Source organism: Fukomys damarensis, unplaced genomic scaffold, assembly GCF_012274545.1.
Source record: "Fukomys damarensis isolate Sample0158 unplaced genomic scaffold, DMR_v1.0_HiC HiC_scaffold_38, whole genome shotgun sequence".
In the NCBI taxonomy this organism is placed as follows: Eukaryota; Metazoa; Chordata; class Mammalia; order Rodentia; family Bathyergidae; genus Fukomys; species Fukomys damarensis.
The window spans coordinates 16,835,223-16,852,710 of record NW_022900950.1 but is presented as its reverse complement, the minus strand read 5'-3'; the positions used below and the strand labels follow the sequence as shown (position 1 = coordinate 16,852,710).

The 17,488-nt window shown below is 35.0% G+C and overlaps 1 protein-coding gene across 3 annotated transcripts in view; it reads right to left on the bottom strand.

The window, feature by feature from the left end:
- Positions 1-471: 471 nt before the first annotated feature.
- Prdm5 (PR/SET domain 5) overlaps positions 472-17,488 on the bottom strand; it is a 193,904-nt gene continuing 176,887 nt past the window's right edge. For all 3 annotated transcript variants that reach the window (XM_033760015.1, XM_010610928.2, XM_033760016.1), the window contains 2 exons: positions 14,222-14,326; positions 472-1,220 (listed from right to left, as the gene is read on the bottom strand). In XM_033760015.1, the coding sequence (XP_033615906.1) occupies positions 1,056-1,220; positions 14,222-14,326 (270 nt within the window). In that variant the 3' untranslated portion in view covers positions 472-1,055. The remainder of the gene's footprint in view (positions 1,221-14,221; positions 14,327-17,488) is intronic.

The following is a 17,488-nucleotide window of genomic DNA, read 5'->3' as shown; positions in this document are numbered from 1 at the left end:
ATGATTGAGGATAATTCAAAAGTGTTTCAGAATCACTAACTGCCAAACATCTTCTGCAAATGGAATATTAACACTCTGAGGAGACTGTTATACTCACATAACATCCACTGCATGCTTTTATGGAATGCAAGAGTAAAGGCTATGTTCATCATAATTAATGTGGTAATGCTATACTATAGTTCTGTCACTCTCAGTCAACAAATATGGAGAAGCTACTGTTTCTGATTTTAGCCATGTATGTTTGTATATTGTTAATTTCTAAAGAGAACCAGTATAAACTCAAGAGGGACACTTTGATGGATATTTAAATGTTATACTTATTTTTGTATACATCTTAAAAAAGTATTCTAGACCATGAATATCTGCATGGGAATGAATAAAATAATGATTTCTGAGAATTCTCTAAAATGAAGAATATTTTAATAGTTGCTTTAATTCTTAAATATCTCTATTTTAAACATATTTGTTGTATTGAACTATTAAATAAAAGAAACTCTTGGTTTGTTTCATAAAATAGCAAGTATTTATCATGCTATCATGCTTGAGATTGTGAAAATTTTACTCTTACTCTTACTTGTAAAGAAATAGCTGGATATCTTAACTTCTATTTAAGTTAGTAATAACCAGTTGCAATAATCAGCACTTGAAAGTGTGCATATACATACACACACATACAGAAGATATATACACATACGAAAAATTACAATAAAATAAGGCCTAATGAAGAAATGTGTCAATAAACTTCATTGCAGTGAGATAGCCAAGAGAGCAATGACTCCCTTCTCCATTTTTATAAGATAGAACACAAGTAGTATTTTGCAAAGCTATAGACTTTTTTTTCCCATCTGTACTATTTCTTGGTAAAAGTAAGATATTCTCTCTCTCTCTCTCTTCTCTCTCTCTCTCTCTTCACTTATAAACACCAAAAGTAAGCAAATAAGACTTTGAGATCAGTAAGTTACTTTTGGCTATTTCTGTTATGTTGATCAGGTGAGAAAAAGCTGGGATTCATATTAGGAGCCCTTGTGAATGGTTAAAGTCCTTTACAGCTACCATTAGCTGTCAGCTACACCATGGATATTGTCCATATGCACTTTGAGGTAGTCATTCCTTGTAAACTTCTTATGGCAAAACTGGCATTCTGCCAGTGGACGATTGGGATTATGAGTCATCTTGTGTCGGATCAGCATTTTCTTCAGGCTAAAAGCCAAGTCACAAACCTAGAAAAGATCCAAAGATACTAACCATATTACACTGAAAAACCTGAAGATATACCAACTTATTTAGATTAATATACATTATCCAAAGTTCTGCTGTCATGTTTGTATTAATAGGTCTAAAAAATGGTTGATCTTGGAATAAATGAAATTTAACATCCACAAGAATGGGTAAAGAAATTAATTAAAGTTCCAAGTTACTTTCTGCATTTAATTGTACCCTTTACTCCCCAGTCACCCTCCCTTCCCTGCAGCATCTCTAGAGAAGCAGCTTCTTACAAATACCTTCCACACGATCGATGAAGTACACACTGCAAGGTAAACCTCTGAAGTGAAATGCTTCTTTCTATGGCATAAATGGCCTAAGACATCTCACCAGTGATCCCTTCACATTAGTCCCATTTGTGATGCTGATGGATAATGTTGCTTCAGGCACAGTAAGAGGACATTTACTACACACTATTCCATTTTTTGTTTATTATACACTTTGTTTTGTTTAACTAAGGAATGTAACAAGTTTACTTCATATAAGCTCTGCCACACTGCCACCTGGTTCAACGCACAATCTGCTAATTAAAAACATTAAGTTAGCACAGAACATGTAAGGCATAATTACTTAAGTTATAAAAATAAATGAAATTCAAAGCTTGATGTCATGCACAAAAATTCCATTTACATAAATATCTTCAAAAGTATATCCATTCTAAAAGACACATTTAACTAATGTGAAAACACCATGAAAAGCATAATGAATATAATGAGAATGGAAATTGCTTGTAAAACTGCTGTAAAGAAAGCTGGAGTTCTGAATGAGGTGAGGTTTGCAAAAATAGTATACCAAATAAAAATTGTGCATTATTTTTGGAGGAAGAAGGACTTGCCTTTACAGCAACAAGAAATTCAAAAGCATGAAGTTCTAATTGATAAGAAGGGGGACTAATCCAATAATAAAATATTTCAGCTTACATGTAAGTAGCAGCGTAGTGTGGCAGAAAGAATACAAGCTTTTAAGTCAGATCATCTTCCAAGGAAGCTTGTCTTACATCCCAATTTAAAACTGAGACATGCCACCCTCTCTGGATACCTTTTTCTCTGCTCAAATTTATTTTTTACAGAACACTTGTCACCTTCTGACCCACAGCATAGTTAATTTATTTATTTTTACTTTATTGTTTATTGTGCCTCTAGTAAGTCACTGGAGCCTCAGAGTTCCATGAAGGAAAAGATCTCTATTACATTTTACTCACACATACATTTTACTGTTATCTATTGAACCAATTAAGGTTTGAATTCTATATCTTAATAAGTAAGTTAAAAGGAACAAATTAACCCTTTTAACTTCACTTCCCTTACCCATAAAATGACAATAATAGTGGTTATCTCACAGGATTGTAAGAAAATATCATCTAGGAAAACTGGTGAGATTGCAGACTCAATGCATTTTAGTGAATAATTTTTCTCCATCTTTTCCAGCAAAAAAGTATCATCAGCAGATTGGAAAGAATAAACTGATGTTAATAATAAAGAATCAAAAACTACTGTGAGTGTGATTTTGAAAGAAAGCAGTTATTCTAAAGAATGGCAGTGCCTTAGAATGTCCAAGTGCTTTGCAAGCAAATAGAATAATTTCCCAGAGTAAACATAAATCAGCCAATTAATCTCAGGAAATGACATATTTCTTTTGGAATAGGTCATAAGTATAATTTTGGTAATTATAATTAGGAATAGACTATAACAAACCATGATGACTATAAAATACATAAACTTTGATAACTGATATAAAAGTATTAACTATCCTTACTAAAAGGGAAGACTATGAAACTAGAAGAAAAAAAGCAAGATGCAAACATATACTGTACTTAAGATATACACTTCCAAAAAGTAACAAACACATAATTTAAAAAATGAGAGTTAGACTGTGGATAGAAGTGTATAAAATGATACTGACATGATATATATAACTGGTAGTCATGCTTCCTCAAAAACAGTTTGAACAGAAAGAGACAGCATCCTTCAAAGAACCAGGAGTACCACTTATAGAACATCTCCTATGAAAGATTTATATACAGAATGCTTCTACAGAATTACTTATAAAGTTGAAATGCTACAAATGACTTTCCCAAAGTTAAAATATATACTCATATAACCAGGTGAAGAAACACTTTTCAGCTGTTAAAAAGATACTTTAAAAAATATTTAAAGTAAAGAAATGTAAATGGGAGAAAACAATAACAAGATTACTGAAATTTAGACTACAATGTTGAAATACAGAGGATAAAAATATTGCAGAAATAAATGTCACCCTCTGGTAGACCCGCCCCTTCATCCCAGTGCAGCAGAGGAACCCACCCACGCAGGCACCAACACAGCAGTGTCCGTTCCCCCTGCCTCACATGAACAAGAGAAAGAGGGCATCTCTGAGGCTTCTAAATGAAAACTGAAGCCCACCGGAAAAGTGAAGAAAATCTCTGCGATAAAGGTACACCACACCACCATAGTTCATAAGTCAGAGGGACCAGCATCTCACATAGGAACCTGGTCTAACTTCAGGGGAAAGATAGCTGGAACCTGCAGTAGAACCTTGCAGAGTTCAACCCAGCAGGAGGTCAGAGATCTTACCTTGGGCCTTGCAGCCAGAAATCAGCCTGAACCTCAGGGGACAGCGGCTGATTTGCTGAGACTGAGTAACTTAGATCTGCACACTGCTTCCACACTGTCTATTGTGTCAACAGAGGCATACCCTGAAGGAGGCCCTCTATTTCTATTTGTATTTTTTATTTTCAAAGTAATATTTTTCAATTAACTTTAATCATTTAAAAAATTGTATCTATCATTTTTCTCAAAATTTTCCTTTTTTATCTTCTTTTCCTTATCTTTCTCTCTCTCTCTCACATACACACTCTCTCCTAACTTGATCTTCATTTCTCTCCTTTTTGTTCCTCTTCTTATCCTAATTTGAATTTATTTTCTTTCTCTTCCTTTTCCTTCCCTCAACTGCCATTAGTTTTATAAAAAAGTGATTATAGACTCTAGCCTCCATATTGCTGTTAATTTGTTCTGTTCTTCTGTATATTTTGCTCTGTCTTCTCCTCTTCTCTTCAGTAGCTTCTTAGTGTTTGTGTGATCTTTCTGGGTTCTCTGACCTCACTTTTAACCTTTCTCTATCCCTCCCTCCCCAGCTCCTTCTTAATCCCCATCCTGAAAGCTAAAGTTGCTATGTTAAAGAGTTTATTCACTATAAACATATTTGGGACTGGTCCTCGATTTTGATTTAATTCACACAGTTAAAAGAGACAGATTAATAACTACCACAAATTGTCATTTTCTAAGCTGTGCTTGATGCTATTGTATTGCTGATTGTATCATTTGGGCTAAGGTGTTGTGATTGATCTAATCAGTTGTCCTCCCTGCTATAATGAAAATGAGATTTTCTCAGAGTCATTAGAGACTCAAAACCTAAAGACCAGATATATCTGGAAGAACGAAGTATTAACCCAGGAATTAAACCAAGGACAATACCAACAAAAAAAATAGAAATGAGAAGACATTTAAACAAGACACAAACACAGACTTCCACTTCACCAAAGGGAAGCTCTGGGGGAAATGAGGTGGAAAAGTCTGACAGTCAACCATCTGGACATCCTGAACCAATAGCACAGGAAGTAAAACAAACAGATAAACAAGCAAACAAATGAGGCCCTAGAAAGATTCAAAACACAAACAATCTCCCAAATAACCACAAAGGTGGTGAGAAGAATGAAAAACATGATTAGAGACTATAGAATAGAAACAGATTAAAAAAAAAAAAAGAGCTCAGGACCATGATGGAAAGCATGAATGCCCAGCATAGGAAAGAAATGGAAACCTTGAATGCCCAACATAAGAAAGAAATGGAGTCCATGAAATAGATTCAAACAGATATCCAGGAGATTAAAAACTCTATAGAAAGCATTTGCAACAGAATGAATGTATGTGAAGATAGAATTTCAGATATAGAAGATAGGACTGCAGTCAGTGATCACAAAAAGAAAGGGATCATGAGAAATCAATCCAACAACTCTTAGATGATGTGAAGAAGAATAATATAAGACTGATAGGAATCCACGAAATAGCAGGAAAAAGTACAAATGACATTAAAAAAAAAAACCTGTTCACAGAAGTAATGACAGAAAACTTCCCAAACAAAGGGGAAGAATTTGACATATAGATAAGTGAGGCATACAGGACTCCAAATAGCCATGATAAAAAAGTATACACCTAGACATATAATAATCAAGATCCCAGAAGCCCAACAGAAGAACAAAATACTACAAGCAGTTAGAAAAAAGAAACAAATCACATGCAAAGGAAAGACCATCAGAATCACAGCAGACTTTTCAACACAAAGTCTCAAGTCAAGGAGAGCCTGAAGTGAGGTATTTCAAGACCTAAAAGAAAACAACCTCCAACCTAGACTGATGTATCCTGCAAAACTATCTTTCAAAATGGATGGGGAAATAAGATACTTCCATGACAAAGAACACCTGAGAAATTTCATGAACACTAAACTGGTGCTCCAAATACTTCTAAACAATATCTTGAAAAAATAAAAGGAAGGCCAAAACTCTGTAAGGGCTAACAGAACAAATATACCAGGCAAGGCAAGAAACTAAAGAGATAGGGAAAAATAAAATATTAAAGAACCATAACAGGAAAATAACATGACAATGAAAAGGCAACATATAACAGTTATAACCATCAATGTTAATGGCCTCAATTCACCAATCAAAAGAAACCAACTGGCAGAATGGATTAAGAAGCAAAATCCAAGTATATGCTGTATACAAGAAACCCACTTAATTCACGAAGAAATTCATAGTCTGACAGTAAAAGGATGGAAAATAGTTTTCCATGTGACAAGATTCCAGAAAAAAAGCAGGGGTAGCAATCTTATTTGCAGACAGAATAGATTTCAAACTATTATTTCAAAACTACTTAAGACAGAGAAAGAAAGCCACTACATCCTTGTAAAGGGAATAATACAAGGGAACAAATGACAATCAAAAATATATATGCACCACCGGGGATTTAGCTCAGTGGTTTGGTGGCCTGCCTTGCAAGTGCAAGGACCCGAGTTCAATCCCCAGTATCAAAAAAAAAAAAAGAAAAAAGAAAAAAAAGAATATATATGCACCAAAAACTAATGCATCCATCTATACAAAACAAATATGAATGGATATGAAAAATGAAATAAGCACTAATACAATTGTGGTGGGGGACCTCTATATGTCACTGACATAAATAGATCATTTAGACAAAAAATCAACAACAAAATAATAGAACTGAACCAAGTCTTAGGACAAATGGACTTAGTAGATGTCTACAGAGTGTTCCACTCCAAAAAATCAGAATATACAATCTTTTTAGCTGCACATGGGTCATTCTCCAAAATGCTAGCTCATAGAAGACATTTAGGTAAATGCAAAGGAATTGAAGTTATCCCCTGTAAATATTCAGACTACAGTGCAATTAAACTGGAAATCAATAGCATAAGAAAATACAAGAACTTCACAAACAGATGGAAATTAAATAACACCTTGCTTTAAAACCATTGGGTCACAGGAAATTTAAGAAATTAGAGAGTTTTTACAATTAAATGACAATGTCAATATAACATACAGGAAAATCTATGGGACACAATGAAATCAGTTCTACAAGGGAAATTCATAGAAGTAAATGCCCATACTAGGAAAACAGAGCGAGCTCAAATAAACAACCTAATGCTGAACTTTAAGTTCCTAGAAAAATAAGAGCAAGTAAAGCCCAAAGCTCATACAAGGGAAGAAATTATAAAGATTAGAGGAGAAATTAATGTGATAGAGATTAATAGAACTATACAAAAAAAGAATGAATTGAAGAGTTGGTTTTGCAAAAGAATGTATGAAATCAATAAATCCTTAGCCAACCCTATAAAAAAAAGGGAAAGAAAAGGCTCAGATTCATGCAATAAGGAAAGAAAACGGTGAAGTCACAACAGATCCAGCAGAAATCCACAGGATTGTCAATACCTACTTTGAAAACCTGTACTCTAATAAAATGGAAAATACAGAAGGAATGGACAGATTCCCAGATACATATGAACTTCCAAAGTTGAATGAAGAAGATACAAAAAGTCTAAACACGCCAATTATGATCAGTGAAATTCAAAATGTAATTAAAACATTGCAAACAAAGAAAAGCCTAGGTCCTGATGGCTTTACTGCTTAATTCTATAAGACATTTAGAGAAGATCTACTGACACTACTTTCTAAACTTTTCAATGAAATTGAAAGGGAAGCAATACTTCCAAATTCATTCCTGGAAGCAAGTATTACTATGATTCCAAAACCCGGGAAAGACCCAATCAAAAAAGAGAACTACAGGCCTATCTCCCTAATGAACATAGATACAAAAATCCTCAATGAGATACTGGCCAACATAATACAGAAGATCATCAAGATCATACACCCTGACAAAGTCAGATTTATTCTAAGAATGCAAGGATGGTTCAACATACATAAATCTGTAAATGTAATACATTATATTAACAGAGTCAAGGACAAAAAACATATGATCATCTCACTAGATGCAGAAAAATCATATGACAAAATTCAATAACCATTCATGATAAAATTCTTACGGACAACTAGAATAGACTGTCTATCTCAACCTGATAAAGGCTATCTATGAAAAACCAACAGCCAACATTATACTAAATGGCCAAAAACTGAAAACCTTCATGCCAAAATTAGGAACAAGACAAGGCTATCCACCATCACCACTCCTGTTCAATATAGTTCTAGAAACATTAGCCATAGGAATTTGACAAGAGAAGGAAATAAGAGGAATAAAGGTAGGACAGGAAGAAGTTAAAACTGTCACTATTTGCTGATGATATGATCAATATAGAAGGCCTCAAAACTTGGCCAAAACACTTCTAGACTTAGTTGACAGACTCGGTAGTGTAGCTGGATACAAACTCAACACTAAAAAATCAAAAGCCTTCTTGTACACAAATAAAACAATCCCTTTCATAATAACACTCCCCCAAAAAATATCAAGGAATCAATCTAAGGAAGGAGACAAAAGACCTCTACCCTGAAAACTACAGCACTCTTAAAAAAGAGATAGAAGAGGATATAAGAAAATGAAAAGACATCCCTTGCTCCTGGGTAGGAAGAATCAACATAGTGAAAATGGCCATATTTCCAAAACTGCTATGCTGGGTCAATGCAATCCCTATTGAAATCCCAATAGTATATTTCACAGAACTTGAAAAAACAATCCAAAAATTTATTTGGAACCAGACAGACCTAGAATAGCAAAATCCATCCTAGGCAACAGAGACATAGCAGGGGATATCACAATCGCAACATGAAACTATACCTTAAAGCCACTGTGATAAAAACACAGTATGGTATTTGCAAAGAAACAGTATCAATGGAATAGATTAGAAGATGCAGAAACAACACCAGACATACTCAGGTACCTCATCTTTGACAAAGGAGCCAACCATCCTCAGTAGAGGAAAGATAGCCTCTTTAATAAATGATGTTGGAAAAGCTGGCTTTGGACTTGCCAAAGATTAAAACTAGATCACTATCTTTTACCATGCACTAAACTAAAATACAAGTGGATTAAAGATCTAAGTATCAAAACAGAAACACTAAATTTACGATAAAATAAATAAGGTAGAACTCTGGAAGACATTGGCATAGGAAAAGAGTTTATGAACAAATCCTCATCAGCATGAGAACTTGCATAAAGAATCAACAACTGGGATCTCATTGTATTAAAAAGTGTTTGCAGCTGGGCATAGTGGTGCATGCTTGTAATCCCAGCACTCAAGAGGCTGAGGCAGGATGATCACTGTGAGTTCGAGACCAGCCTGGGCTACCTAGTGAGCTCCAGGTCAGTCTCAACTACATAGTGAGACTCTCTCCCAAACTGCCCCTGCCAAAAAAAAGATTTTGCAGTGCAAGAGAAACCACCAACAGAGCTGAAAGACAACTTACAATATGGGAAAAAATTTACCAGCTACTCCTCAGATAAAGGACTACTATCTAGAATACATAAAGAACAAAAAAAAAAAAACAAAAAAACAGACCCCCCCAAACACAAAGACCTGATTCAAAAATGGGCATCTAAAATGAACAGACATTTCTCAGGCAAACAAGTAAAAGCAGCAAATAAATATATGAAAAAATGTTCAACATCACTGGTCATTCAAGAGATGCAGATGAAAACAACACTGAGATTCCACCTCAGCCTGGAAAGAATGGCTGCTATCAATGAATCAACCAATACCAAATGTTGGTGGGGTTGTGGGGAGAAAGGAAACCTTTTCCACTGTTGGTGGGAGTTCCGACTGGTGCAGTCACTATGGAAATCAACATGAAGATACCTCAAAGAACTAGGACCAGAGGATCTAACTATCCCTCTGCTGGATATCTTTACAAAAGAATTAAAAGAATCATATCACAGTGATGTATGCACACCCATGTTTATAGAGGCACAGTTTGTAATAGCTAAAACTTGGAAACAACCCAAACGCCCATCAGCTGGAGACCAGAGAAGATGTGGTTTTCCTATAATGTGGAGTACTACTCAGCCATAAAGAATAAGAAACTAGAGACCTTTATAGTTAAATGGATACACATTGAGGCTATACTCTTAAGTGAAATAAATAGGACAGACTTGAGTAAATACCAAATAGTTTCTCTGATGTGAAAAACTAAAAGTGTAGCATTCAAATGGTATAATTCATAGCATGAAATAGGAAGAAAATGGTTAAAGTTGAAGTAGGAAGGGGACAGGAAAGGAAATAAGGGACAGGAAAAAATATTAACAAAATGGAAATAAAGTCTTTGTAAATAGGGAAGGGTGAAGGGGGTGAAGGGAGGGTTAGGGTATAGAGAAAAAATAAGAACCAAGACATATCATGTAAAGGTACAAGATCCCAATAATACATGTAACTGTATTGTTTGTGTTAAATGTACCAATAAACTTAATGGGTGAAAGAAAGATAGAAAAGGAAGGAAGGAAGGAAGGAAGGAAGAGCCAGGTGTGGTGGAGAACTCCTGTAATCCTAGCACTCAGGAGGCTGAGGCAGGAGGATCGCTGTGAATTCGAGACCAGCCTGGACTACATAGTGAGTTCCAGGTCAGTCTCAGCTACATAGTGAGACCCTATCTCAAAAAACAAAAACAAAAACAAAAAGAAAGGAAGGAAGGAAGGAAGGTAGGTGAGGAAATGTCAACAGATAAATACTACTTGACATCAACTGGGAAACTGGAGACTGTTCTCATCTTCCTTTGTTAAAAAGCAATTATTTTATAACCCAAAAGCTCACAGCCCAACACCACCTCCAAAGGGCCAAGTGCTAGTAAAAACTTTCACTGCAAGCAGAGATGTGAGCTCATCTTACTTTTCCCATTCATCTGGCTAACACTATTTGAAAAACTAAAAATGACTTTTAAAATATAAGGTAAGTTCTTAGTTCAGCTCACCAGTGTAGTATGGTGGAGGATACACTGTTTAAGTCCATTTACACAATCACCATGGGAAATTATAGCAAGAGCAAGATGGAGATGATGGAAAGGAAGCTGAACAAGATGCTGAAACCACTGATAATGGCTGTAAATGAAGAAAGTCCTAGAAGCTCTGCACTGGGGATAAGATGGAAACAATCCAATAGACTGTTGTGTGAAAACCAGAATGGGGGATTAAATATCAGCACAGTATAGTACAGTACCTCAAGTCACAGCTGAGAAGCTGGCTACCTAGAAATTAAAAGTTTTATGTTCATGATCTTAAGTGTAGTCATTAAAAGACCACAAATGATGGTCTGGATAAATCAGCCATAAATGATGGTCTGGATAAATCATTCACTTTAAAAATAGGGGAGAGCAAAAATGAATTCATGTGTCACAACAGGGATGTTTCTTTTCCTTTCTTCCCACTTGAAATCTTAGACAACTCTCTCCTTTACTGACAGCATTAATTCAGATGCCAAAGACTGGGAAAATCTTTTTTTTTACTATTTTACTAGTCCAGAGATTTATAAAAAGTTGTTTTAAAGTATAAATGAAACAAGATATTTAATAGAAAATACCTTGATATATGGTAATTAAAGTTTTATGTAAGTATCTTCAGTTAACAAATACCTACTGCATACAATGTGTCTATCGTTTCAGTTAGGAATACAATTGCAAAGAACATATTGTTTTGTACTGAAGTGTAGGGAGAGGTATCTGTAATATTAAATTTGTGTTAAGAGAGGCACAGCGGCAAATGCAACAAAATACAAAATAATTCTGAAACTTGCAAGGACTTGACAGACATTTCTTCAGGGAAGACATAAAATGAACAAGAAGCACAGGGAAAAATGCTCAGTGTCATTAGTCTTTACCAGAATGCAACTCAAAACCACAATGAGATACACACTCCCAATGAGACAGTTATAGTTAATCAAACAAACAAATGAAAAAAACGTTGGCAAGGATGCGCACAGACTGAAATTCTCACATATTGTCAGTGGAAAAGTAAAATGGTTTGGCTCCTGTGGAAAACAGTACGGATGGAGGCTCCTCAAAAATTAAAACAATCTGTGTGATTCAGCAGTTCCATTCCAAGGTATATACCCTAAGAATGGAAAATGGGTACTCACCCACATTCTTGAACTGTCCAGTCATCATCTGTAGACCATCCTGGTACAGTAGTAAAGATTCATATTTCTAGGTGTCTCATAAGCTTCCCGGAAATGTATCTTGCTCAAAAGAGCACTAGCTGTCATTGCTTCAAAATCTTGTCCTCAGAGCTTTCTCATTTTTAATCTATTCACTGGACTTCTAATCTCTTCCTTTTAAAGAACACTCGGATCCATTACTTCCTTTCTGCTTTCATTTCATGTAATAAACCCGTGTTTATTATAGCACTATTCATAATATTTAAGAGGTAGAAACCACCCAAGTGTCTATGGATGCACGAATGGATAAACAAATTGTTCTATACAAATACAATGGCATATCATCCAGCTATAATGAAGAATTACTATAACTGCTACAGTAAAGATTAAATGAGTACAATAAACTAAATAAAATAAGCCAATAAGGTCATGTATTGTATGATTCATCTATATGAAATATCCAGAATAGGCAAACCCATAAAAACAAAAGTAGATCGATAATTGCCAGGATCTAGAGGAATAAAGATTAACTGTTTAATGAGTGTGAAGTTCATTTTGGTGCAACAAAAGCATTTTCAAATAAAAAAAAACGTGGAGGTTGTATAACACTGTGTACTAAATGACACTGAACTCTTCACTTTTAAATGATTCATTTTGTTATATAATTTTCGCCAAAAAAAATAGCACCTTGGCAAGGTACTCTGAATGGAGGACACAGACACGGGAAATAGTATATAAGAAAGGATGAGTGTCTGAGCTATGCACTGCTATCCGGAATAAAAACAGAGAGGAAAATGGATCTGAGTGTTCTTTAAAAGGAAGAGATTAGAAGTCAAGTGAATAGATTAAAAATGAGAAAGCTCTGAGGACAAGATTTTGAAGCAATGACAGCTAGGGCTCTTTCGAGCCAGATGCATTTCAGATAAGCTTATGAGACACCTAGAAATATGAATCTTTACTACTGTACCAGGCTGGTCTACAGGTGACGACTGGAGAGTTCTGATTTCATAGAAGTAAATGAGAGAGTAGTAGATAAAAAAGATCATGTTTGTTATAAGTAGTTTAAAAATAACATCACAATTGGAAATATTAAACGAAAATATTCCTCATAGATAAAAGACATACTAACTGATGGTATAAAGATGTCCATACATCATTATACTTAAGTTAAGGCCCTTATTGGTTGTCTGTGTAGAATACAATTAAGTCCTTTAGTTTTTGTCTTTATAAAAAATGCTTCCAAAAAGGAGTACTTAATTAAACTAATTTAATTTATTAAGCTGAGACTGTAGTTCAGATGAGAATGTGCTCTATATGTGCACATTTCTTTAGACTGTGGGTATTTCTTTAAGGTGCACAGTTGATAAAGGCATTTTTATGAGCAGGACCACAGGTAATTTAATTCATTGTTGTCTTAACCTCACCACCAGAGTTTCACAGAAGGATGAGGAAAACATCTTGTGTCCTTGAGCTTCCTTTCACCGGGACTGCTTACCCTACACTTTCTCCACGGGGACACATTCATGAATTTATGTTCTTGACCGTCTCTCAACATGACAGAGAGTCTGTACTGCTGTCTCACACACTACAGCTTTAATATTCCTTCTTATTCTTGTTGATATTCATCTGTCATAAATAACTATCCTTGTGCTTTCCTAAATACCTGCATCAATTTTCTGTCAATTGTCAACCTCTCCTAAAAGGCTCCTTTGGCTGAGAATTTCTCCTAAATTAATCAAAGCTCAGATTAAATTTACTGAGATCAGTAGTACTTTTTAACTTAAAAAATAATGTAAACACCTAATTCCATTTCTTTTCAAATGTTATGAGCAGAAAAATCTCAACAGCATTATTTAACATAAAGAAATTTAAATGTATTTTAGAAATCCACTGTTTGGATTTAACAAAATAAGTGCTATCTGTGATGAACCAAAGCTTTGGTTTAACTCTCATTAAACTACCAAAGATTTGGGCAGACATATGAAAGCTGTTTTAAATCATGTGAATTTAAACTGTGGAAGACAATTCAATGACATTAAAATCAGAGCTTATTTGCAGTCAGTAAACTGTGATGAATAAAACAACTACAAAGTGATTACACAGTTATACAATCAAAAGCTATAAACAGTGGAAGACATTATCCAGCATAGACTGGATATGCTACAAACCAAATACACACATGGATGTGTGACAGTGCACGAGTACACAAGAGCATGTTCATGCACACACACACACACACACACACACACACTCCTGTTACTGCAAGACACTAAAGAAAGAAAAGAGAATTCAAACTCACATCACACTGGAAAGGCTTTTCTCCAGTGTGAGTCCTCTTGTGCTCATCCAGGCCCCGCTTCTGGCTGAAGGCTTTGCTGCACTCTGAGCATTTGTATGGCTTCTCCTGCAGTCAATGAGTAAAGACCAATGAGAGTGGATGAGTGAATACAGAGCCCTCCTTATTAAGGTGGATGTCAGGCTGGAGGGTGTTTTGTCTAGGTCTGTGGGATGCCACAGCAGAATCACAAGGGTAAATGAGCTATTTTACATTTTCAGTGAAAATAGCAATCAACATTTGGACACTGAAGACTATCTGAAGATTGTTCACAATGGCAACATGGAATTTCACTACATATCTTTCTGGGCATCATACTTTATAAAACTGGTCTTTGGGTGACTAATCTAACTACTTACCTTGAACTATTAGTCATGTTTCTGGCCTCAGAATACTATAAAAACTTACTGGAATACTGAGGACATCTTGAACCAAAAAAGTTTGACAATTCCTCATCTAAATAGTGCTATTTGTTTATAATCTCAGAGAGATTCTTAGAAATTAAAATTTCAGAATTAAATTTTTTAACAAAGTTTAGGATAAGTTTTGAAAAGCTACAACTTAACTTTGATTTATGTATTTTAATTTCTATGATCAAAGACATTTTCCTGGTAAATTTTTTAAAAATCAAAATTACTTTTGCTTTTGTTTTACTGTTATTCGGACTCTTAAGAAAAAGACACCTCTGAAAAGGAAGACTGAAAGTGTCCGAATTCCTTAGCCATCTTTGCCACTGGGAATTCAACACACCAACTTCGTCTGCCTGTACTGAACTGTGAAATAAAATGACTAGTATTGTTCTGTTCAAATGGCAGACAAGTTACTACTTAGTGCATCAGTAAAAAGATTTATGCACATTCAAAGAAATTTTTAACAAATTTTCCTCAAATATATCTCTAAAAATATTGTTTTAAATATATTTTTAGATTGAGATAGTATATTTTAACTTCCTAACATACATTTATATTATCCCCTTGGTACTGATTTTTTCAGACCTAAAAAGCAGTAAGTAACAAGACACATGCATGCCCACCAGCTGGCTGAACTGTGGAAGGCCAGGACAGGGCACCTGCTGATCCCCTCGCCTTCCTTAACAACACCTCCCCATCTCTGCAGAGACAGCCTTTCTTTTTTTGGTACCAGGGATTAAACTCGGGTCCTTGCGCTTGTGAGGCAGGCCACCGAACCGCTGAGCTAAATCCCCAGCCTAGAGACAGCCTTTCTCCTGAACAAATTTATTAACCTCTTGCCTTTTTCTATTTTTTTTTTTTTTAACCAGATACACATGATGGATCCTAAGCAAGATACAGTATAATTTTGCCTTTTAAAAGTATGGAAATGTTCTTTTATAACATCATTTTTGGTCAGCATTGTCTTTATGAGCTTCTAGTCCTCTCATTAATTTTGTGAAACATACACTCATTTTTAATACTGTATAGTATTGCATTCAATGGATGTACCACAGCGAGAATACCAGTGATGAACATTTAGTTTTTTCCCAATTTTTCCTCTTACAAACAATGTTGCTGTCAATCATCTTGTATGTGTACAGGTAAACATAGTGGAGGGCAATTTTCTAAGGAATAAAACAGGGGGTTGAATCTCTAACTTTTCTAAGAAAGGTCAGACAAGTCTATAAAGTTAATAGACCACTGTAAACTCCAATATCCATTCTTATAATTCTATCATTTGATTTTACAAAGTACAGGGACTCCACAACTTACCCCGGAGTTATGTCTCAACAAACTCACCAGTTTCCTAAGTTAAAAATGCATCTAACATACCTAAGCTGTCAAAGATCAGAGCTCCACAACACAATTGTACAGTGACAATGTACAGCACTAGGGGTTTAACCTCATGATCATGTGGCCAGCTAAGCTCTCCTGAGAGCTGTACCTCACTGCTACTGTGCCACACCAGGAGAAGAGCCCACCCTGAAAAAGGTCAAAATCCAAACTCTGAAGTGAAGTTTCTATTGAACCATTGTAATATCAAACCATCACAAGTTGGAGGCTGTTTTGTTTTCTTGGAAAACAGGATTGGATCTTTCATCTCCACTTTGAAGTAACCTTTTTATTTGGAATAATCCTTTTTTATCTTAAAATTCATGTAGTTGTAACACATGTGCAAAAGCTTTGTAAGTTTAGTATTTGCTGATATAGCCATATTTTTCTTTCAGTCTACACCCTATGTATAAGTGGCTCTTATAAATAGCATACAAGTGGGTTTTTTTAATCTAAATTTTTGTGACCCAAAGATTGATCTAAGAAGACAAGTTTTGTATCCCTACATCTGTGATCACTGATACATTACTATCCATCTCTAACATTTATTTTGTGCATTGTTTTTAATCGTACTTATTTCCTAAATCTTTTCCCAAATGTATTCTTTCATGCTCTCAATTCATCATTTCCCTCCTGTACTATTTTAGAAATTATGAAATCCATTTCTCCCCTAAGTTATTATTCTTAAAGTTTTTTTTATTATGCTTGGTTAACATTATCTAGAGTTTGTTTCCTTCGCTACTGAAAAATGCATATACTACAGACCCTACCCTGTATGATAGAGCATAGCATAGCACTATTTTATTTACTCTGTATCTTTGTTTTTAATGTGGATCTTAGCTCAGGCTGCTAAAACAAAATACTGCACTATACACTGGGTGGCTTGTTATCAATAGAGATTTATTTCTCACATTTCTGAAGGCTAAAATTTCAAGATCAGGTTGCCAGCAAAATCAAGTTCTGCTGAGGGATGTGTGGAGGGGTGCAGACTGCTCCTTCTCACGTGGTGGTAGGAAAGAACTCTGGACTCCTCGGTGCCTTAGAAGCCTCTAGTCTCATCTATAGGGCTCCAACCTTCATGACCTCATCACATCTTACATTTTTACTCATTTTATATTCAGCTCTATGAAAACATCCTACGTATTTATATTAAAACCTTTTACATTGGTGGTTAAGGTTTCAAAATATGAATTTGGGGAAAATACAGACATACAGTCCATTATAATGTTCAATATGGAATCATTACTATTTTATATAATTAGTGCAGTTTAGCTTTACACAGATTTAACAATTTCTTTACTTTTCATATTTTCTTATATATGAATTCCCAAGACCTGTTGGTGGTAAACTATTTTTATTTGATTAAAAATGACCATTTCTCATTTGCTGTTGAAAGAATTGGATAGGAACAGACATTCTATTTTTTTTTTTTTTTTTTTTTTTTTTA